The 21,675-nt window shown below is 41.2% G+C and overlaps 1 protein-coding gene across 1 annotated transcript in view; it reads left to right on the forward strand.

Moving 5' to 3' along the window:
* LOC121545718 (diacylglycerol kinase alpha-like) overlaps positions 1 to 21,675 on the forward strand; it is a 40,717-nt gene that overhangs the window by 12,559 nt on the left and 6,483 nt on the right. The window contains exons 3-12 of the mRNA XM_041856483.2: positions 1,013 to 1,089; positions 2,744 to 2,876; positions 3,035 to 3,109; positions 3,230 to 3,279; positions 3,479 to 3,553; positions 3,702 to 3,818; positions 10,934 to 11,051; positions 11,432 to 11,520; positions 11,703 to 11,822; positions 19,206 to 19,304. Coding sequence (XP_041712417.1) covers positions 1,013 to 1,089; positions 2,744 to 2,876; positions 3,035 to 3,109; positions 3,230 to 3,279; positions 3,479 to 3,553; positions 3,702 to 3,818; positions 10,934 to 11,051; positions 11,432 to 11,520; positions 11,703 to 11,822; positions 19,206 to 19,304 — 953 coding nt within the window. The remainder of the gene's footprint in view (positions 1 to 1,012; positions 1,090 to 2,743; positions 2,877 to 3,034; positions 3,110 to 3,229; positions 3,280 to 3,478; positions 3,554 to 3,701; positions 3,819 to 10,933; positions 11,052 to 11,431; positions 11,521 to 11,702; positions 11,823 to 19,205; positions 19,305 to 21,675) is intronic.

Consider the following 21,675-nt stretch of genomic DNA (forward strand, 5'->3'; position numbering starts at 1 on the left):
CGCTTTGCATTCAGGCCAAAGTGTTACATTATTGTCTCAACAGACCACATAATCTTTTGCCTTATGCTCTGTCTTTCACGTGCCTTTTTGCAAACTCCAGGCGTGCTGTCATGTGACTTTTTCTCAGGAGTGGCTTCCATCTGGCCACTCTCCCATAAAGGCCAGGTTGGTGAAGTGCTGTAGAGACTGTTGTACTTCTGGCAGGTTCTCCCATCTCAGCCAAGGAATTCTGTAGTTCTGTCAGAGTGGTCATTGGGTCTTGGTCACCTCCCTGACCAAGGTCCTTCTTGCCTGGTTGCTCAGTTTGGTCGAACGGCCAGTTCTAGGGTAGCTCCATATGTTTTCCATTTCCCAATGATGGAGACCACTGTGCTCTTGGAAAATTTCAACACTCTAGAAATTGTTTTATACCCTTCCCTAGATATCGACCTCATCATAATTCTATCTCGGAGATCTACGGACGGTTCCTTGGACTTCATGGTATAGTTTCTGCTCTGACATGCACCATCAACTGTGGGACCTTATATAGACAGGTGTGTTTTTATTTATAAATTTCCAAACAATTGAATTGGCCACAGTTGGACTCCAATCAAGTTGTAGTGACGTCTCAAGGATGATCAAAATAAATTGGATGCACCTGAGCTCAATTTGGAGTGTCATAGCAAAGGGGTGTGAATACTTATGTAAATGAGATATATCTGTATTTCATTTTCAATAAATTTGCAAACATTTCTAAAAACACGTTTTCACTTTGTCATTATGGGGTATTGTATATAGATGGGTGAGAAATCTATTTAATCCATTTTTAATTCAGGCTGTAACACAACAAAATGTGGAATACGTCAAGGTGTATGCATACTATCTTATAGTAATACTTATAGTTTCTGATTTATAGTTTCTGATTCTATACTCATTCTCTGTAAGAATCATTACTTAAACATTCATGTTGGTAGTACTCTAAAATAAGAGTTTGTGTGTGTGTATATGACAAGTGTGTCTCTTCTCCTCCCAGACTGCAGGCTGAAGGTTAAAGATGTGCTGAGGGAATTTGATGCAGATGGCAGTCTGGCCCAGCACAGACATGGAGAGGTGAGAGGAAACAATGGCCAGGTTGATATCGACCCCACCACAACTCATGTCCGCTCTCAGTCCCTCTTGAAAAATGTCTGGGGTACATTACTACACAGTTTGCCGTGACATGTGAGAGTGATTGTTATGCTCATGTGATACCCATTGGTTTTCTTTTTAGTAAATCTAATCTAATTTAAACATTAATCAGAGAACTGCTATATAAATCTAATAAAATAGGAGATAAATGTCTTCAGGGGTTAATGAATTTGCAAACAGCTGAAGTTATTAATGGAATAACCCAGACTATTTGCCCCCCCCTCTTTTACGCTGCTGCTACTCTTTGTTCATTATCTATGCATAGTAACTTTAACTCCACCTACATGTACATGTTACCTCAATTACCTCTACTAACCTGTGCCCCCGCACATTGTCTCTGTACCGGTACCCCCTGTATATAGCCTCCCTACTGTTATTTTACTGCTGCTCTTTAATTATTTTTTATTTTTATTTTTTAATTATCTATTTTTTACTTAACACTTATTTTTCTTAACTGCATTGTTGGTTAAGGGCTTGTAAGTAAGCATTTCACTGTAAGGTCTACACCTGTTGTATTCGGCGCATGTGACAAATATAATTTGATTTGATTTTAAATGACCTCTTCAAATCATGCCAATTCTGCAAGTTCTCTGACTGATGTTGTGCTGGCATCATGCAGAGTAAGCCATTAGGTGATTTTAACAGGACAGGTTTTCCAATATTGCCGATGTCAGCAGTTGGATTTGCCAAATAATTAGGGTAAATCCAATCTTCTCTCATAAGATGGATAAAAACAACACATAGCAACTAGGACTTATGGACTTGAGCTAGGGGTAACAATGGGTTACAGAACAGAACTGATATTTCTCAATGAGGATGATGACAAAGAAGCCGCACCTCTCGAAGTAGAGTAATTAAGTGGAAAATCTGACTAAAAGCATTGATCAGTCAGAATCTCCTTTCTCTCCTTCTCTACCCAAGTCTTCTTAGCATTGAGGTTGGGCTGCCTTGCGGTGTCATCATGTATTACTGGGGCAGTTCTGTAGCGTATCACCTAGGGAAAAGCAACTACGACCAGAAATGGGTTTGTGGTTCAGTATTCCAGCGGGAGTTCTGATTTGTAGCCCTTAAGCAAATTACTCCCCCTAAATTATTCCAGGAATATCAGGCGGCACAAATGGATGAAATGTGATTTCCTTGGGTATCTACCAACCTGTTATAGTCTGAGATACAGACAAACTTCTCAGATGGAGTTTGTGGTTAAGAACAGGTAGCCTAGCCGTTAAGTGCATTGGGCCAGAAATCAAAAGGTTGCTGGTTCGAATCCCCGAGCCGACTAGGTGAAAAAAAATATGTTGGTGCCGTTGACCAAGGCACTTAACCCCAATTGCTCCTGTAAGTCACTCTGGATAAGAGCGTCTGCTAAATGACTAATAAAAAACAGTTAAACATAACACACCAAATCCTCTCATCATTGTAATGTCTAGGAATTATTATTATTAGCACCCAAATCACTCTGCCCTAAATCAGAATGTTTTGATAAGAATAATGAGATCTCTGTCATCCTCCCATTTGATTGATTGATTGATCATTTGAATCATTGATTGATTGATTGATCTCCCATCCTCTGCTGCAGTGTATCAATGAGGAGGGCTTCCGTCTCTTCCTGAAGACTTATCTGGAGGTGGAGGACTTCCCTAAGGATCTCTGCCAGCGCCTGTTTCAATCCTTCCAGAGCGGAACTGAACCTGATGGGCAGGACAATGCTAGTACGTTTATTTACCATCGTGTAGACGCATATTATTGTCTGACTATACTCAGCAGTTTCACTATTCTCTGTTCTAATTAATTTATCAAAGTCCACAGACATGAATATGTGTGCTCTATGTGTTAACTTCACCCTCGTCCTTCACCTCCTCTCTCATAGAAGAGGTATTTTTGAAGGACGTTTCGTGTTACTTCTCCCTGTTGGAGGATGGCCAGCCCAGAGACAAGCTGGAGTGTGAGTCTTGATCTTGTTTTCTGCAACATGCAGCAGCTCCATACTGCAGTCTCTTTTTATAGATATTTTGTTTGATGGCTTTGTCCAAGATTTTTATATGCCCATTTCTCCCTCTTTCAGTTGCTTTCAAACTGTACGACAGAGATGGCAATGGAGTCCTTGACAGCTCTGTAAGGCAATTAGTCATATTTTTTATGAACTACATAGAAATGGGTAATGGGTTTTGTACCAGATTACCCATTTCAGTATAATAACATGTAATGACTGGCTGTTGTTGAAGGAGATATCACCTTATACCCTTTCATTCCACAAGGTATATCAGGTCTTCTGCTAACAATAACTGACGCTCTCCTTTCTGTATGAACCCAGGAGGTGGACCGGATCATTGCTCAGATGATGCACGCTGCAGATTACCTTGGCTGGGATGTGTCTGAGCTGAGACCAGTAAGTGTGGTCAAATATGGGATTTGTAACAATATCATTTTAATAGAGGGGAAAATACCTCAAGTCTTGTGCAAATATCTGCTGCACAAACACCCACTCAAGAATGCTCATTTAGATACTTAGTTATAAGGCACTTTCGTTTGTTCAGGTGCTGAAGGACATGATGATGGCTATTGACGCAGACAGCAGTGGCACGGTCTCTCTGGATGAGTGGGTGGAGGGAGGAATGAACAATGTCCCCCTGCTGGTGTTACTGGGTCTGAAGGTGGGTGAACCATGTTCCCCTGCTGGTTCGTGTTCATTAGGGACAAAATGGAAGAAAACTAGCTGATACAGGGAGGAACTACCTGAACTTGTCCAATAATAAGAAATGCATTTTTTCCCCATTGCAAAACATTTTGCTACGGTGTGCCTTAATGAACACGACTCTTGTGTTACTGGGACTGAAAGTAGTCGGACCATCCATCACTCATTCCTCTTTATTGCGTCAGCAGGTTTTTTGTGGCGCCTGGGCTGGGAGGAGTACACATGATACATCCTCTTGATCTTATTTCCTAATGCATGTTTATACTGCTAATGTACTGTTTTTCTACCAGAGCTTCAGCAATATGCCACCGCCTCCACCAGTCTCTGGAGTTTATCTTTCATCTCTCTCTCTCTCTCTCTCTCTCTCTCTCTCTCTCTCTCTCTCTCTCTCTCTCTCCCACTCTCTCCTTCTGCGCCACCCTTCTGCTGACTCAGTGCTGCAGGCCTGCTAATGTCATCTCTTTCACATATACACTACCGGTCAAAAGTTTGGACACACCTACTCATTCAAGGGTTTTTCTTTTCTTTTTACTATTTTCTACATTGTAGAATAATAGTGAAGACATCAAAACTATGAAATAACACATATGGAATCATGTAGTAACCAAAAAAGTGTTAAACAAATCAAATTATATTATATATTTGAGATTCTTCAAATAGCCACCCTTTGCCTTGACAGCTTTGCACACTCTTGGCATTCTCTCAACCAGCTTCATGAGGTAATCAACTGGAATGCATTTCAATTAACAGGTGTGCCTTGTTAAAAGTTAATTTGTGGAATTTCTTTCCTTCTTAATGCGTTTGAGCCAATCAGTTGTGACAAGGTAGGGGTGGTATACAGAAGATAGCCCTATTTGGTAAAATACCAAGTCCATATTATGGCAAGAACAGCTCAAATAAGCAAAGAGAAACGACAGTCTATCATTACTTTAAGACATGAAGGTCAGTCAATATGGAAAATGTCAAGAGCTTTGAAAGTTAATTCAAGTGCAGTCACAAAAACCATCAAGTGCTATGATTAAACTGGCTCTCATGAGGACCGCCACAGGAAAAGAAGACCCAGAGTTACCTCTGCTGCAGAGGATAAGTTCATTAGAGTTAACTGCACCTCAGATTGCAGCCCAAATAAATGCTTCACAGAGTTCAAGTAACAGACACATCTCAACATCAACTGTTCAGAGGAGACTGTGTGAATCAGGCCTTCATGGTCGAATTGCTGCATAGAAACCACTACTAAAGGACACCAATATGAAGAAGAGACCTGCTTGGGCCAAGAAACGTGAGCAATGGACATTAGACCGGTGGAAATGTGTCCTTTGGTCTGGAGTCCAAATTTTAGATTTTTGGTTCCAACCGCCGTGTCTTTGTGAGATGCAGAGAAGGTGGACGGATAATCTCTGCATGTGTGGTTCCCACCGTGAAGCATGGAGGAGGAGGTGTGGGGGTGCTTTGCTGGTGACACTGTCAGTGATTTATTTAGAATTCAAGTCACACTTAACCAGCATGGCTACCACAGCATTCTGAAGCAATACGCCATCCCATCTGGTTTGCGCTTAGTGGGACTATCATTTTGTTTTCCACACAATCAATGACCCAAAACACACCTCCAGGCTGTGTAAGGGCAATTTTACCAAGAAGGAGAGTGATGGGAGTGCTGTCTGGCCTCCACAATCACCCGACCTCAACCCAATTGAGATGGTTTGGGATGAGTTGGACCGCAGAGGGAAGGAAAAGTAGCCAACAAGTGCTCAGCATATGTGGGAACACCTTCAAGACTGGTGGAAAGCATTCCTCATGAAGCTGGTTGAGAGAATGCCAAGAGTGTGCAAAGCTGTCATCAAGGCAAAGGGTGGCTATTTGAAGAATCTGAAATATAAAATATATTTTGATTTAACACTTTTTTGGTTACTACATGATTCCAAATGTGCTATTTCATAGTTTTGACGTCTTCACTATTATTATACAATGTAGAAAATAGTTTTAAAAAATAAAGAAAAACCCTTCAATGAGTAGGTGTTCTAAAACTTTTGACCGGTAGTGTACATATACTGCATCTCTGCACCACCAGCAGAGTGAGTTAGGCTTTTTCCATTTTAGCTATTACTTTCATCCACAACTCCATCTAGCATCATCCTCTGCATCAATTAGTAGTAACTACAACGCAAAGGAAGGAAATAAACATTGATTGTTACAGTATAAAGAGGAAGTGATTTATGTTTGAATCAAACTAATTTGGGTGCCACTGCCACTCTGATCTCCCAAGTGCTGATAGACTGTGTCTGGAAATACTAGTATCTGAGTAAATATCTCGGTATAGTGGGTAGGCCTACTTATTGATAATGCAGTTTGCTTCTGGGTCTGTTAGTTGACTGCCTGGCAAAGTGGACTGTCTGGCTAGCTGACTGTGAACGTCTGAACTGTAAACTGGTCTCTCTCGCGCCCCTACAACAATGCCAGGGACTTCCCCTCAGGCTATTTCAGGCCACCAATGAGAGTCAGAGCACTCTCACTTTGCTGAGTTTAGGGGCTATGCTTCATACACTGACTGAAAGTCTGGCTTTGAGCTGAGGCACCATGAGTCATTTAAAAAACGTTTGTAAAAGCATTTGTTACTGTCGATTTCTGTCTAATCTGGATAAGAGCATACAGTGGGGAACATTTTTATTTAGTCAGCCACCAATTGTGCAAGTTCTCCCACTTAAAAAGATGAGAGAGGCCTGTAATTTTCATCATAGGTACACGTCAACTATGACAGACAAAATGAGGGAAAAAAATCCAGAAAAACACATTGTAGGATTTTTAATGAATTTATTTACAAATTATGGTGGAAAATAAGTGATTGGTCTATAACAAAAGTTTCTCAATACTTTGTTATATACCCTTTGTTGGCAATGACATAGGTCAAACGTTTTCTGTAAGTCTTCACAAGGTTTTCACACACTGTTGCTGGTATTTTGGCCCATTCCTCCATGCAGATCTCCTCTAGAGCAGTGATGTTTTGGCGGTGTGTTTGGAATCATTGTCATGCTGAAAGACCCAGCCACGTTTCATCTTCAATGCCCTTGCTGATGGAAGGAGGTTTTCACTCAAAATCTCACGATACATGGCCCCATTCATTCTTTCCTTTACACGGATCAGTCGTCCTGGTCCCTTTGCAGAAAAACAGCCCCAAAGCATGATGTTTCCACCCCCATGCTTCACACTAGGTATGGTGTTCTTTGGATGCAACTCAGCATTCTTTGTCCTCCAAACACGACGAGTTGAGTTTTTACCAAAAAGTTCTATTTTGGTTTCATCTGACCATATGACATTCTCCCAATCCTCTTCTGGATCATCCAAATGCACTCTAGCAAACTTCAGACGGGCCTGGACATGTACTGGCTTAAGCAGGGGGACACGTCTGGCACTGCAGGATTTGAGTCCCTGGCGGCGTAGTGTGTTACTGATGGTAGGCTTTGTTACTTTGGTCCCAGCTCTCTGCAGGTCATTCACTAGGTCCCCCCGTGTGGTTCTGGGATTTTTGCTCACCGTTCTTGTGATCATTTTGACCCCACGGGTTGAGATCTTGCGTGGAGCCCCAGATCGAGGGAGATTATCAGTGTCACACTCCATGTCTTCCATTTCCTAATAATTGCTCCCACAGTTGATTTCTTCAAACCAAGCTGCTTACCTATTGCAGATTCAGTCTTCCCAGCCTGGTGCAGGTCTACAATTTTGTTTCTGGTGTCCTTTGACAGCTCTTTGGTCTTGGCCATAGTGGAGTTTGGAGTGTGACTGTTTGAGGTTGTGGACAGGTGTCTTTTATACTGATAACAAGTTCAAACAGGTGCCATTAATACAGGTAACGAGTGGAGGACAGAGGAGCCTCTTAAAGAAGAAGTTACAGGTCTGTGAGAGCCAGAAATCTTGCTTGTTTGTAGGTGACCAAATACTTATTTTCCACCATAATTTGCAAATAAATTCATTAAAAATCCTACAATGTGATTTTCTAGAAAAAAAATCTCAATTTGTCTGTCATAGTTGACGTGTACCTATGATGAAAATTACAGGCCTCGCTCATCTTTTTAAGTGGGAGAACTTGCACAATTGGTGGCTGACTAAATACTTTTTTCCCCCACTGTATAAAATCTGTGACCTTGTTACTGTGTTATTTAAAAACATTCAATCCATTCTCAGAACATTAAAACTTTCCATATAAACCACAAGAACTTTAGTAATGTTCAGAAAACGTTCTAAGAATGTTATTTAAAAACATACAGAACCTTATGAAAGTATTCATGCCCCTCAACTTATTCTAAAAGATTTTGTTACAGCCTGAATTGAAAATGGATTTAAAAAAATAAAATAAATTACACCCATCTAAACACAATACCCCATAATAACAAAGTGAATACATGTTTAGAAATTGTTGATAATTTATTGAAAATTAAATACAGAAATATCTCATTTACATAAGTATTCACATGCCTGAGTCAAGACTTTGTAGAAGCATCCCTTGGTGGCGAGTACAGCTTTGAGTCATCTTGGGTATGTCTGTATCAACTTTGCAAATCTGGATTTGGGGATTTTCTCAAGCTCTGTTAAGTGGGGAGTGGCGGTGAATAGCAATCTTCAAGTGCTGTTCACCGCCTCCTTTTTCTCAGGAGTGGCTTCCGTCATGCCACTCTTTCATAAAGCCCAGATTGGTGAAGTGCTGTAGAGACTTCTGTGAGGTTCTCCCATATAGCCAAGGAACTCTGTAGTTCTGTCAGTGGTCACCTCCCTGACCAAGGTTCCTCTTGCCCGGTTGCTCAATTTGGTCAGCTCTAGGCAGTGTCTGGGTAGTTCCATATTTTTTCTATTTCCAATGGAGACCACTGTGCTCTTGGAAACTTTGAACACTCTAGAAATTGTTTTATACCCTTCCCCAGATATAGACCTCATCACAATTCTATTTCGGAGATAAACTGACAGTTCCTTGGACTTCATGGTATAGTTTCTGCTCTGACGTGCACTGTCAACTGTGGGACCTTTATACAGACAGGTGTGTTTCTTTCTAAATCATGTCCAAACAATTAAATTGGCCACAGGTGGACTCCAAGTTGTAGTAATGTCTCAAGGATGATCAAAGGAAATTGGATGCACATGAGCTCAATTTTCAGTGTCATAGCAAAGGGCTGCGAATACTTATGTAAATTAGATATTTATACATTTCAATAAATTTGCTAAAATTTCTAAAAACATGTTTCACTTTGTCATCATAGGGTATTGTGTGTAGACAGGTAAGATAATTGTTTTATTTAATCCATTTTTAATTCAGGCTGTAACACAACAAAATGTGGAATAAGTCAAGGGGTATGAATACTTTCTGAAGGCAATGTATACATTCATTTCTCAACGTCAATAAAATTCTCTCTATCACATTTTTCTCCCCAATTGGTAGTTAGTGTTGTCACATCGCTGCAACTCCCCTACGGACTCGGAAGAGCCATGCGTCCTCCGAAACACAACCTTGCCAAGCCGCACTGCTTCTTGACACACTGCTCGCTTAACCAGGAAGCCAGCCGCACCAATGTGTCAGAGGAAACACCGTCCAGCTGGCGACCGAAGTCAGCATGCAGGTGCCCGGCCTGCCACAAGGAGTCGCTAGAGCGCGGTGGGACAAGGAAATCCCGGCCTGCCCTAACGACGCTGGGCCAATTGTGCGCCACCTCATGGGTCTCCTGTTCACGGCCGGCTGTGACACAGCCTGGGATCGAACCTGGGTCTGTAGTGACGCCTCAAGCACTGTGATGCAGTGCCTTAGACAACTGTGCCATTCGGGAGGCTCTCTCTATCTTGTTTATGTGTGTTGGCTGTGCCCACTAATTGGCCACACCTGATCTTAATGAGTGCTTGTTTCCTTTGAAATGGGGTCTGTTTGAATAAACTAAAATGAACAGCTTTGTATGCGTAAAAAGGCCTGGCATGCTAGCTCTACCCTGGTGGCGCAGTAGACTAATTCCATGGACAGAGAATAGAAGATAATAGGTTCAAATTTCACTGATGCTGCGTCACAATAGAAAATAAAATGTTCCAAGCAAATGAATTTCTATTTGTACTTGCAGTGTCATTAAATGCCTTATTGAAACATTCACTAAAGGTTTTAAGGAAGTTATTTTAAAAACATCTGAATAACCTTTACATTTCGTTCTTAATGTTAAGAAAACGTTTAATAATAACCATAAGAGAATGTTCTCAGAATGTTATTTAATTAGCTTCAAATAACCTATAATTTCCGTTCTAAGAGCGTTAATAAAATCTCCCAGGAAAACATCCAAGGAACTTGAGTAAAAGGTTCTCAGAACCTCCATGCAACCTAAAAACAAATGTTCCCAGGACAGTCTTACCGGTCAGAAAATATAGTTCCCGGAACCAATCTGAAAACCAAAAACACACTACACACGTTCCCACAACTTCCAAGGAACCAACCCACTGGGCACACACTGGTTGAATCAATGTTGTTTCCACGTCAATGACGTTGAACCAACATGGAATAGACGTTCAATTGACATCTGTGCCCAATGGGAAATGTGCTAGCTGGGTTAGGATTGGTGTTGCTTAAGAGACGCATCAAAAGGGCTTATATTTACCCAAGGAGATTCCATGGAAATACGGTAGACATGTACATTCCATTCCTCATTTAATGTTCAGGTCTACTATGAAGCATAGTTTCTTCTCAGGCATCATGGCACGCTAAGGCCATATGATTCAAAAGTCAACTGTAAAAACCAACACAACTGTCATTCTGGGAGTGTCAACTCACAGAGACGATTATTTTTGCTGCTAACAGAATCACTAATAGCAAATGGCACCACAATTTCCAACCATGAGACAATATTAGAATGAGATGTGTATCAATGCTTGCATTGCTTACATAGTGTTTTCCAAATATGAGATCAGATTCAGACATTTTAACCTGAGATTCAGTGTTTGTTCTAGAAGTGTGCAGAAATGGTCAACAAACTTGTTTTTGACATAAAGATTCAAAAGCACATGCTTTATATATTTCATTGATGATAACATAAGATGTATTTTCTCCCCCTCCACCCCCAGATGACTCAGAAGGATGGGCAGCACCTATGGAGGATGAAGCATTTCAACAAGCCTGTCTACTGCAATGTGTGTCAGAGCATGCTGCTAGGACTGGGGAAACAGGGGCTTTGCTGCACCTGTGAGTGACACTGTCTGGTCTCACCACCAGAGGGCAATACAACTTAACTTTCTCAATCCACTCAAAGCAGAAAGACGTCAATCCTGATCATGCAATTAAAAGCAAATTAGTGAAATCTCACTCTCATAACCGGATTACGCTAAAATGTACGCTAAAATATGTCATAATGATCTATGACATCCCTGCGTTGCAGTATATTTCCAAACAATTTTCATAGAAAAACAATTAAGTGGCAATATTTATTGCCTACTTAATCGTCAGCCTCGTTTCTAGTCTTGATTTAACATGATTAATTAAATCATTAAACAAGAGAGAATAACAATAATAATAATCAACAATGGAGACACATAATGCATTCTTCACTTGTCTTTGTTTTCAAGGCTGTAAATACACAGTCCATGGACGCTGTGCCAACAGAAACCCAGCTCCCTGTACCAGGACCTATGTCAAGTCTAAGAAAGACACAGGGGTATGAGTGTTTTTTTCCCCAAACAACTGCAAATTCCATTGTAAAATGTTATCTTAATATTTTCAATTCCTCTTCATTCTTAGTGGATGTTGTAATTTGAATGTCTGAGCCATTCTCTTTGTCCCTGTGTATGTACAGTATGTCTGTCTTGCATCTTACTGGGCCTGTGTCTCCTGCCTCAGGTTCCAACCCATGACTGGGTCAGTGGGAACTGTGACTCTGGGAAGTGTGACAAGTGTCAGAAGAAGATAAAGAGTTATCACGGACTGACGGGAAAACACTGTGTCTGGTGCCACTCCCTGGTGAGGAGGGAGGGCTCCTGAGTAGCCCTGTGGTGGGGAGAGTCAGGCCCCTTAGAATTACATTTACATTTTAGTCATTTAGCAGACGCTCTTATCCAGAGCGACTTACAGTTAGTGATTACATATATATATATATATATATATATTTTTTATACTGGCCCCCCATGGGAATCGAACCCACAACCCTGGCGTTGCAAACGCCATGCTCTATCAACTGAGCTACATCCCTGCCGGCCATTCCCTCCCCTACCCTGGACGACGCTGGGCCAATTGTGCGCCGCCCATGAGTCTCCCGGTCGCGGCCGGCTGCGACAGAGCCTGGATTCGAACCAGGATCTCTAGTGGCACAGTTAGCACTGCGATGCAGTGCCTTAGACCACTGCGCCACTCAGTGGTCTAAGGCCAGATGTTTTCTTCCAAGCAGAGGATTTACATTAGTCTGTTCATGGAGTGGTCTTGCAAGAGCTACGTCTGGAACTACGTACTTTAATAATTAAGCACTGGGGTGGTGGATGGGTTAAGTTATTTTTGTTTTTTTAATAAAAAGAATAGACTCACAGCTGTAGAAATAATGAAATTGTTATATACAGTGGGGGAAAAAAGTATTTAGTCAGCCACCAATTGTGCAAGTTCTCCCACTTAAAAAGATGAGAGAGGCCTGTAATTTTCATTATAGGTACACGTCAACTATGACAGACAAATTGAGAAACAAATATCCAGAAAATCACATTGTAGGATTTTTAATGAATTTATTTGCAAATTATGGTGGAAAATAAGTATTTGGTCACCTACAAACAAGCAAGATTTCTGGCTCTCACAGACCTGTAACTTCTTCTTTAAGAGGCTCCTCTGTCCTCCACTCGTTACCTGTATTAATGGCACCTGTTTGAACTTGTTATCAGTATAAAGACACCTGTCCACAACCTCAAACTGTCACACTCCAAACTCCACTATGGCCAAGACCAAAGAGCTGTCAAAGGACACCAGAAACAAAATTGTAGACCTGCACCAGGCTGGGAAGACTGAATCTGCAATAGGTAAGCAGCTTGGTTTGAAGAAATCAACTGTGGGAGCAATTATTAGGAAATGGAAGACATGGAGTGTGACACTGATAATCTCCCTCGATCTGGGGCTCCACGCAAGATCTCAACCCGTGGGGTCAAAATGATCACAAGAACGGTGAGCAAAAATCCCAGAACCACACGGGGGGACCTAGTGAATGACCTGCAGAGAGCTGGGACCAAAGTAACAAAGCCTACCATCAGTAACACAATACGCCGCCAGGGACTAAAATCCTGCAGTGCCAGACGTGTCCCCCTGCTTAAGCCAGTACATGTCCAGGCCCGTCTGAAGTTTGCTAGAGTGCATTTGGATGATCCAGAAGAGGATTGGGAGAAAGTCATATGGTCGGATGAAACCAAAATATAACTTTTTGGTAAAAACTCAACTCGTCGTGTTTGGAGGACAAAGAATGCTGAGTTGCATCCAAAGAACACCATACCCACTGTGAAGCATGGGGGTGGAAACATCATGCTTTGGGGCTGTTTTTCTGCAAAGGGACCAGGACGACTGATCCGTGTAAAGGAAAGAATGAATGGGGCCATGTATCGTGAGATTTTGAGTGAAAACCTCCTTCCATCAGCAAGGGCATTGAAGATGAAACGTGGCTGGGTCTTTCAGCATGACAATGATTCCAAACACACCGCCCGGGCAACGAAGGAGTGGCTTCGTAAGAAGCATTTCAAGGTCCTGGAGTGGCTTAGCCAGTCTCCAGATCTCAACCCCATAGAAAATCTTTGGAGGGAGTTGAAAGTCTGTGTTGCCCAGCGACAGCCCCAAAACATCACTGCTCTAGAGGAGATCTGCATGGAGGAATGGGCCAAAATACCAGCAACAGTGTGTGAAAACCTTGTGAAGACTTACAGAAAACGTTTGACCTGTGTCATTGCCAACGTGTACCTATGATGAAAATTACAGGCCTCTCTCATCTTTTTGCACAATTGGTGGCTGACTAAATACTTTTTTTTCCCCACTGTGTATATATATATACACACAGTTCCAGGCAAAAGTTTGGACACACCTACTCATTCAAGAGTTTTTCTTTATTTTTACTATTTTCTACATTGTGGAGTATGGAAAAAGCCTAACTCACTCTGCTGGTGGTGCAGAGATGCAGTATATGTACACTATCGGTCAAAAGTTTTAGAACACCTACTCATTGAAGGGTTTTTCTTTATTTTTTAAAACTATTTTCTACATTGTATAATAATAGTGAAGACATCAAAACTATAAAATAGCACATTTGGAATCATCTAGTAACCAAAAAAGTGTTAAATCAAAATATATTTTATATTTGAGATTCTTCAAAGTAGCCTACTTTGCCTTGATGACAGCGTTTGGCATTCTCTCAACCAGCTTCATGAGGAATGCTTTTCCAACAGTCTTGAAGGAGTTCCCACATATGCTGAGCACTTGTTGGCTGCTTTTCCTTCACTCTGTGATCCAACTCATCCCAAACCATCTCAATTGGGTTGAGGATGGGTGATTGTGGAGGCCAGGTCATCTGATGCAGCATTCCATCACTCTCCTTCTTGGTCAAATAGCCCTTACACAGCCTGGAGGTGTGTTTTGGGTTATTGATTGTGTGGAAAACAAATGATAGTCCCACTTTTTTGGTTACATGATTCCATATGTGTTATTTCATAGTTTTGATGTTAGTAATTTACTGTATAGAAATTAGTAAAAATAAAGAAAAGGTAGGTGTGGCCAAACTTTTGACTAGGAATGTGTGTGTGTGTGTATGTACAGTGGGGGAAAAAAGTATTTAGTCAGCCACCAATTGTGCAAGTTCTCCCACTTAAAAAGATGAGAGAGGCCTGTAATTTTCATCATAGGTACACGTCAACTATGACAGACAAAATGAGAAAGAAAATTCCAGAAAAACACATTGTAGGATTTTTTATGAATTTATTTGCAAATTATGGTGGAAAATAAGTATTTGGTCAATAACAAAAGTTTCTCAATACTTTGTTATATACCCTTTGTTGGCAATGACACAGGTCAAACGTTTTCTGTAAGTCTTCACAAGGTTTTCACACACTGTTGCTGGTATTTTGGTCCATTCCTCCATGCAGATCTCCTCTAGAGCAGTGATGTTTTGGGGCTGTCGCTGGGCAACACGGACTTTCAACTCCCTCCAAAGATTTTCTATGGGGTTGAGATCTGGAGACTGGCTAAGCCACTCCAGGACCTTGAAATGCTTCTTACGAAGCCACTCCTTCGTTGCCCGGGCGGTGTGTTTGGAATCATTGTCATGCTGAAAGACCCAGCCACGTTTCATCTTCAATGCCCTTGCTGATGGAAGGAGGTTTTCACTCAAAATCTCACGATACATGGCCCCATTCATTCTTTCCTTTACACGGATCAGTCGTCCTGGTCCCTTTGCAGAAAAACAGCCCCAAAGCATGATGTTTCCACCCCCATGCTTCACAGTGGGTATGGTGTTCTTTGGATGCAACTCAGCATTCTTTGTCCTCCAAACACGATGAGTTGAGTTTTTACCAAAAAGTTCTATTTTGGTTTCATCTGACCATATGACATTCTCCCAATCCTCTTCTGGATCATCCAAATGCACTCTAGCAAACTTCAGACGGGCCTGGACATGTACTGGCTTAAGCAGGGGGACACGTCTGGCACTGCAGGTTTTGAGTCCCTGGCGGCGTAGTGTGTTACTGATGGTAAGCTTTGTTACTTTGGTCCCAGCTCTCTGCAGGTCATTCACTAGGTCCCCCCGTGTGGTTCTGGGATTTTTGCTCACCGTTCTTGTGATCATTTTGACCCCACGGGGTGAGATCTTGCGTGGAGCCCCAGATCGAGGGAGATTATCAGTGGTCTTGTATGTCTTCCATTTCCTAATAATTGCTCCCACAGTTGATTTCTTCAAACCAAGCTGCTTACCTATTGCAGATTCAGTCTTCCCAGCCTGGTGCAGGTCTACAATTTTGTTTCTGGTGTCCTTTGACAGCTCTTTGGTCTTGGCCATAGTGGAGTTTGGAGTGTGACTGTTTGAGGTTGTGGACAGGTGTCTTTTATACTGATAACAAGTTCAAACAGGTGCCATTAATACAGGTAAAGAGTGGAGGACAGAGGAGCCTCTTAAAGAAGAAGTTACAGGTCTGTGAGAGCCAGAAATCTTGCTTGTTCGTAGGTGACCAAATACTTATTTTCCACCATAATTTGCAAATAAATTCATTAAAAATCCTCCAATGTGATTTTCTGGATTTTTTTCTTCTCAATTTGTCTGTCATAGTTGACGTGTACCTATGATGAAAATTACAGGCCTCTCTCATCTTTTTAAGTGGGAGAACATGCACAATTGGTGGCTGACTAAATACTTTTTTCCCCCACTCTATGTGTGTATATATGTATGTATGTATATACAAAGCCATATCTCAGACTGCCCATCTTAATCTTGTATTTGTATTGGCCAGTCTGAGATATGGCTTTTTCTTTGCAACTCTGCCTAGAAGGTCAGCATCCCGGAGTAACCTCTTCAATGTTGACGTTGAGACTGGTGTTTTGCGGGTACCATTTAATGAAGCTGCCAGTTGAGGACCTGTGAGGCATCTGTTTCTCAAACTAGACACTAATGTATTTGTCCTCTTGCTCAGTTGTGCACCCGGGCCTCCCACTCCTCTTTCTATTCTGGTTAGAGCCAGTTTGCGCTGTTCTGTGAAGGGAGTAGTACACAGCATTGTAAAAGATCTTCAGTTTCTTGGCAATTTCTCGCATGGAATAGCCTTCATTTCTCAGAACAAGAATAGACTGACGAGTTTCAGAAGAAAGTTATTTGTTTCTGGCCATTGTAATCGAACCCACAATTGCTGATGCTCCAGATACTCAACTAGTCTCAAGAAGGCCAGTTTTATTGCTTCTTTAACCAGCACAACAGTTTTCAGCTGTGCTAACATAATTGCAAAAGGGTTTTCTAATGACCAATTAGCCTTTTTAAATGATCAACTTGGATTAGCAAACACAACGTGCCATTGGAACACATGACTGATGGTTGCTGATAATGGGCCTATGTATGCCTATGTAGATATTCCATTAAAAATCAGCCGTTTCCAGCTACAATAGCCATTTACAACATTAACAATGTCTATACTGTATTTCTGATCAATTTTATGTTATTTTAATGGACAAAAAAATGGCTTTTCTTTCGAAAACAAGGACATTTCTAAGTGACCCCAAACTTTTGAACGGTAGTATATGTGTGTGTGTGTGTGTGTGTGTGTGTGTGTGTGTGTGTGTGTGTGTGTGTGTGTGTGTGTGTGTACAGTCGAGGTCATACGTTTTGAGAATGACACAAGTATTGGTCTTCACAAAGTTTGCTGCTTCAGTGTTTTTAGATATTTTTGTCAGATGTTACTATGGTATACTGAAGTATAATTACAAGCATTCCATACAGTGAGGGAAAAATTTATTTGATCCCCTGCTGATTTTGTACGTTTGCCCACTGACAGAGACATGATCAGTCTATAATTGTAATGGTAGGTTTATTTGAACAGTGAGAGACAGAATAACAACAAAAAAATCCAGAAAAACGCATGTCAAAAATGTTATAAATTGATTTGCATTTTAATGAGGGAAATAAGTATTTGACCCCTCAATCAGAAAGATTTCTGGCTCCCAGGTGTCTTTTATACAGGTAACGAGCTGAGATTAGGAGCACACTCTTAAAGGGAGTGCTCCTAATCTCCGTTTGTTACCTGTATAAAAGACACCTGTCCACAGAAGCAATCAATCAATCAGATTCCAAACTCTCCACCATGGCCAAGACCAAAGAGCTCTCCAAGGATCTCAGGGACAAGATTGTAGACCTACACAAGGCTGGAATGGGCTACAAGACCATCGCCAAGCAGCTTGGTGAGAAGGTGACAACAGTTGGTGCGATTATTCGCAAATGGAAGAAACACAAAAGAACTGTCAATCTCCCTCGGCCTGGGGCTCCATGCAAGATCTCACCTCGTGGAGTTGCAATGATCATGAGAACGGTGAGGAATCAGCCCAGAACTACACGGGAGGATCTTGTCAATGGTCTCAAGGCAGCTGGGACCATAGTCACCAAGAAAACAATTGGTAACACACTACGCCGTGAAGGACTGAAATCCTGCAGCGCCCGCAAGGTCCCCCTGCTCAAGAAAGCACATATACATGCCCGTCTGAAGTTTGCCAATGAACATCTGAATGATTCAGAGGAGAACTGGGTGAAAGTGTTGTGGTCAGATGAGACAAATGTAGCTCTTTGGCATCAACTCAACTCGCCGTGTTTGGAGGAGGAGGAATGCTGCCTATGACCCCAAGAACACCATCCCCACCGTCAAACATGGAGGTGGAAACATTATGCTTTGGGGGTGTTTTTCTGCTAAGGGGACAGGACAACTTCACCGCATCAAAGGGACGATGGATGGGGCCATGTACTGTCAAATCTTGGGTGAGAACCTCCTTCCCTCAGCCAGGGCATTGAAAATGGGTTGTGGATGGGTATTCCAGCATGACAATGACCCAAAACACACGGCCAAGGCAACAAAGGAGTGGCTCAAGAAGAAGCACATTAAGGTCCTGGAGTGGCCTAGCCAGTCTCCAGACCTTAATCCCATAGAAAATCTGTGGAGGGAGCTGAAGGTTCGAGTTGCCAAACGTCGGCCTCGAAATCCTTAATGATTTGGAGAAGATCTGCAAAGAGGAGTGGGACAAAATCCCTCCTGAGATGTGTGCAAACCTGGTGGCCAACTACAAGAAACGTCTGACCTATGTGATTGCCAACAAGGGTTTTGCCACCAAGTACTAAGTCATGTTTTGCAGAGGGGTGAAATACTTATTTCCCTCATTGAAATGCAAATTAATTTATAACATTTTTGACATGCGTTATTCTGTCTCTCACTGTTCAAATAAACCTACCATTAAAATTATAGACTGATCATTTCTTTGTCAGTGGGAAAACGTACAAAATCAGCAGGGGATCAAATACTTTTTTTCCTCACTGTACTACCGTTCAGAAGTTTGGGGCCACTTAGAAATGTGTGTGTGTGTATGTGTATATATATATATATATATATATATATATATATATATATATATATATATATATATATATATATATATTGTAATAAAACCGGCAGGAAGCAGGTATCGAACCTTCTAGCCCGAAGTCCTAGCTAGGTGTGTCCAAACTTTTGACTGGAACTATATATATATATATATATATAAGCACTTTGTCTACTGTTGATGTAAAAAAGGGTTTTATAAATAAAATGTTATTGGCTTTATAAATTAATAATTTGATAAGAGCTAGCTATATCACTGGCTGCTACTCTGTTCCAGCGCCATGATGACTGTCTCTCCCAGGAGCCCTCTGACTGTAACTGTGGAACTCTCAGAGACCATATCCTCCCCCCCTGGGCCATCTACCCTGTTATAAAGGTACAGGATCACCTACTGCCCTATTACAGTTGTCCAACACTGTAAAATGGCATTTACTTTATAAAGCTCACATAAAGATAATGTTAAGGAACCTCTACTGTGCGAAATAACTTTTTTCTTCTCTTAAAAACAACATTCACTCGCATGCAATGGTAATAGTAGGATATAATGACCACCCATTATATCAAAATTAGAGTTTTAAAGCATTTGTTTACATTTTCTTTGTTTACAAACATTGGAGAAAAACAAGCTTATATTTTGGATTCTGATGGGGTACGACAGTTGAACTAAGTTCATGAGGCATTTATAAGATATATAATTAATTTATAAGTCCAAAAATGTATGTAGCAACTGCTAATTTCCCCCTTTTGAAAGTATAATTGAGAAATAATTAATTCAAATTGGAACATTTGTGACATTTTGGCCTTACCCAGGCCTCCTTTAAGACTCCATAATATTGAATCTGTAGGTGCTACAAAAATTGGTGTCATATGAAGCTTTACCGCTTGCTCTGTAATATGAGTAGTATTTTGATTTCAATAACAATTTTCTTACATTAATTAATGAATATTGAAATATATAAACATTAATATTGAAAAGATGCCATTTTAGATTTGGCATTTGGTCAATATATCATTGAACATGACAATACTCTACAGGCATATCAAAGTTCCAAAGTGGGATCTCTGCTAGTTTTATAAGTTATGGCCTTTTTTAAAGGGGCAATATATAACTTTTTGGGCGACCTGACCAAATTCACATAGAAATGTGAGTTAAAGATCTGTCATTCTCATTGAAAGCAAGTCTAAGAAGTGGTATATCTGTTCTATGTTTGCAAATTTCTATGCTTCCAGTTCGTAAGTTTGCATTTTGCATCTTTAACTTTCGGTTTTGTACACTAGCTGAAAATACAATATTTTTTGTTATGTAAAATATTTCACAGCGGTTTAGATGGTACAATGATTCTCTACACTATACTTGCTTGTTTTGTCACAAACTAAAATTAGGCAACTACTGTATTAGAATTTTAGCAACCTGTAAATGGCGGAGCGATTTCTGTATAGTGCACCTTTAAACAGAGAAATTGGCATAGTAACCAATCACACGCCTCCTTTTACTTGTATCATTGCACATTCTGCAAATCACCAGCAGAGGTCAACCATTATGAATCAATTTTCACATTCACTCTGGTGGTAATGCTTACAAATTGGATCATAACTCTAAAAGTAGCAGAGATCCAACTCTGGAACTGTGATATGCCCGTAGGCCAGTGGAGGCTGCTGAGGGGAGGACCGCTCATAATAATGGCTGGAACGGAGTCAATAGAATGGCATCAAACATGTGGAAACCATGTGTTTGATGTATTTCCACTGATTATGCTCCAGCCATTACCACAAGCCCATCCTCCCCAATTAAGGTGCCACCAACCTCATGTTCCGTAGACATATAGTATAATTATGTTTAACAAGATATTGAACATCTTGCCAAATAAAAAATTATATATTTTCTATATTCATAAATAGATATAAGAAAATTGTTATCGAAATCAAAATACTACTCATAGGCCTCCCGAGTGGCGCAGCGGTCTAAGGCACTGCATCGCAGTGCTTGAGGCGTCACTACAGACCCGGGTTCGTTCCCAGGCGTATCACAACCGGCCGTGACCGGGAGTCCCATAGGGCGGCACACAATTGGCCCAGCGTTGTCCGGATAAGGGGAGGGTTTGGCTGGGGGGGCTTTACTTGGCTTAACCAGCCGCACCAATGTGTTAGAGGAAACACTGTTCAACCGGGCGTCTGCAGGCTGACTTCGCTCGTCAGTTAAACAGTGTTTCCTCTGACACATTGGTGCGGCTGGTTAAGCGGGCGGGTGTTAAGAAGCGCGGTTTGGCGGGTCATGTTTCAGAGTACGCAAGACTCGACCTTCGCCTCTCCCGAGCCCGTTGGGGAGTTGCAGCGATGAGACAACATCGTAATTGGATCGCAATTGGATATCACGAAATTGGGGAGAAAAAGGGGGGTAAAAATACATTTTTTTTTAAATACTACTCATATATTACAGAGCAAGCTTTCTAGCACATACAGATGAAACTTATTATGGAGTCTTAAAGAAGTCCTGAATGTCAGAAATATTCCAACTTCAATTAATTCTTTCTCAATTGTTTAAAGATACAAATGTCAAATATATACTGAGTGTACAAAACATTAGGAACATTAGCACTGTACTTTCCATGACATAGACTGACCAGGTGAATCGAGGTGAAAGCTATGAGCCCTTATTGATGTCACTTGAGGGTGAATTGGCAAGACAAAATATTTAAGTGCCTTTGAACGGGGTATGGCAGTAGGTGCCAGCCGCACTGGTTTGAGTG

The sequence above is a fragment of the Coregonus clupeaformis genome, chromosome 30 (assembly GCF_020615455.1).
Source record: "Coregonus clupeaformis isolate EN_2021a chromosome 30, ASM2061545v1, whole genome shotgun sequence".
Lineage (NCBI taxonomy): Eukaryota > Metazoa > Chordata > Actinopteri > Salmoniformes > Salmonidae > Coregonus > Coregonus clupeaformis.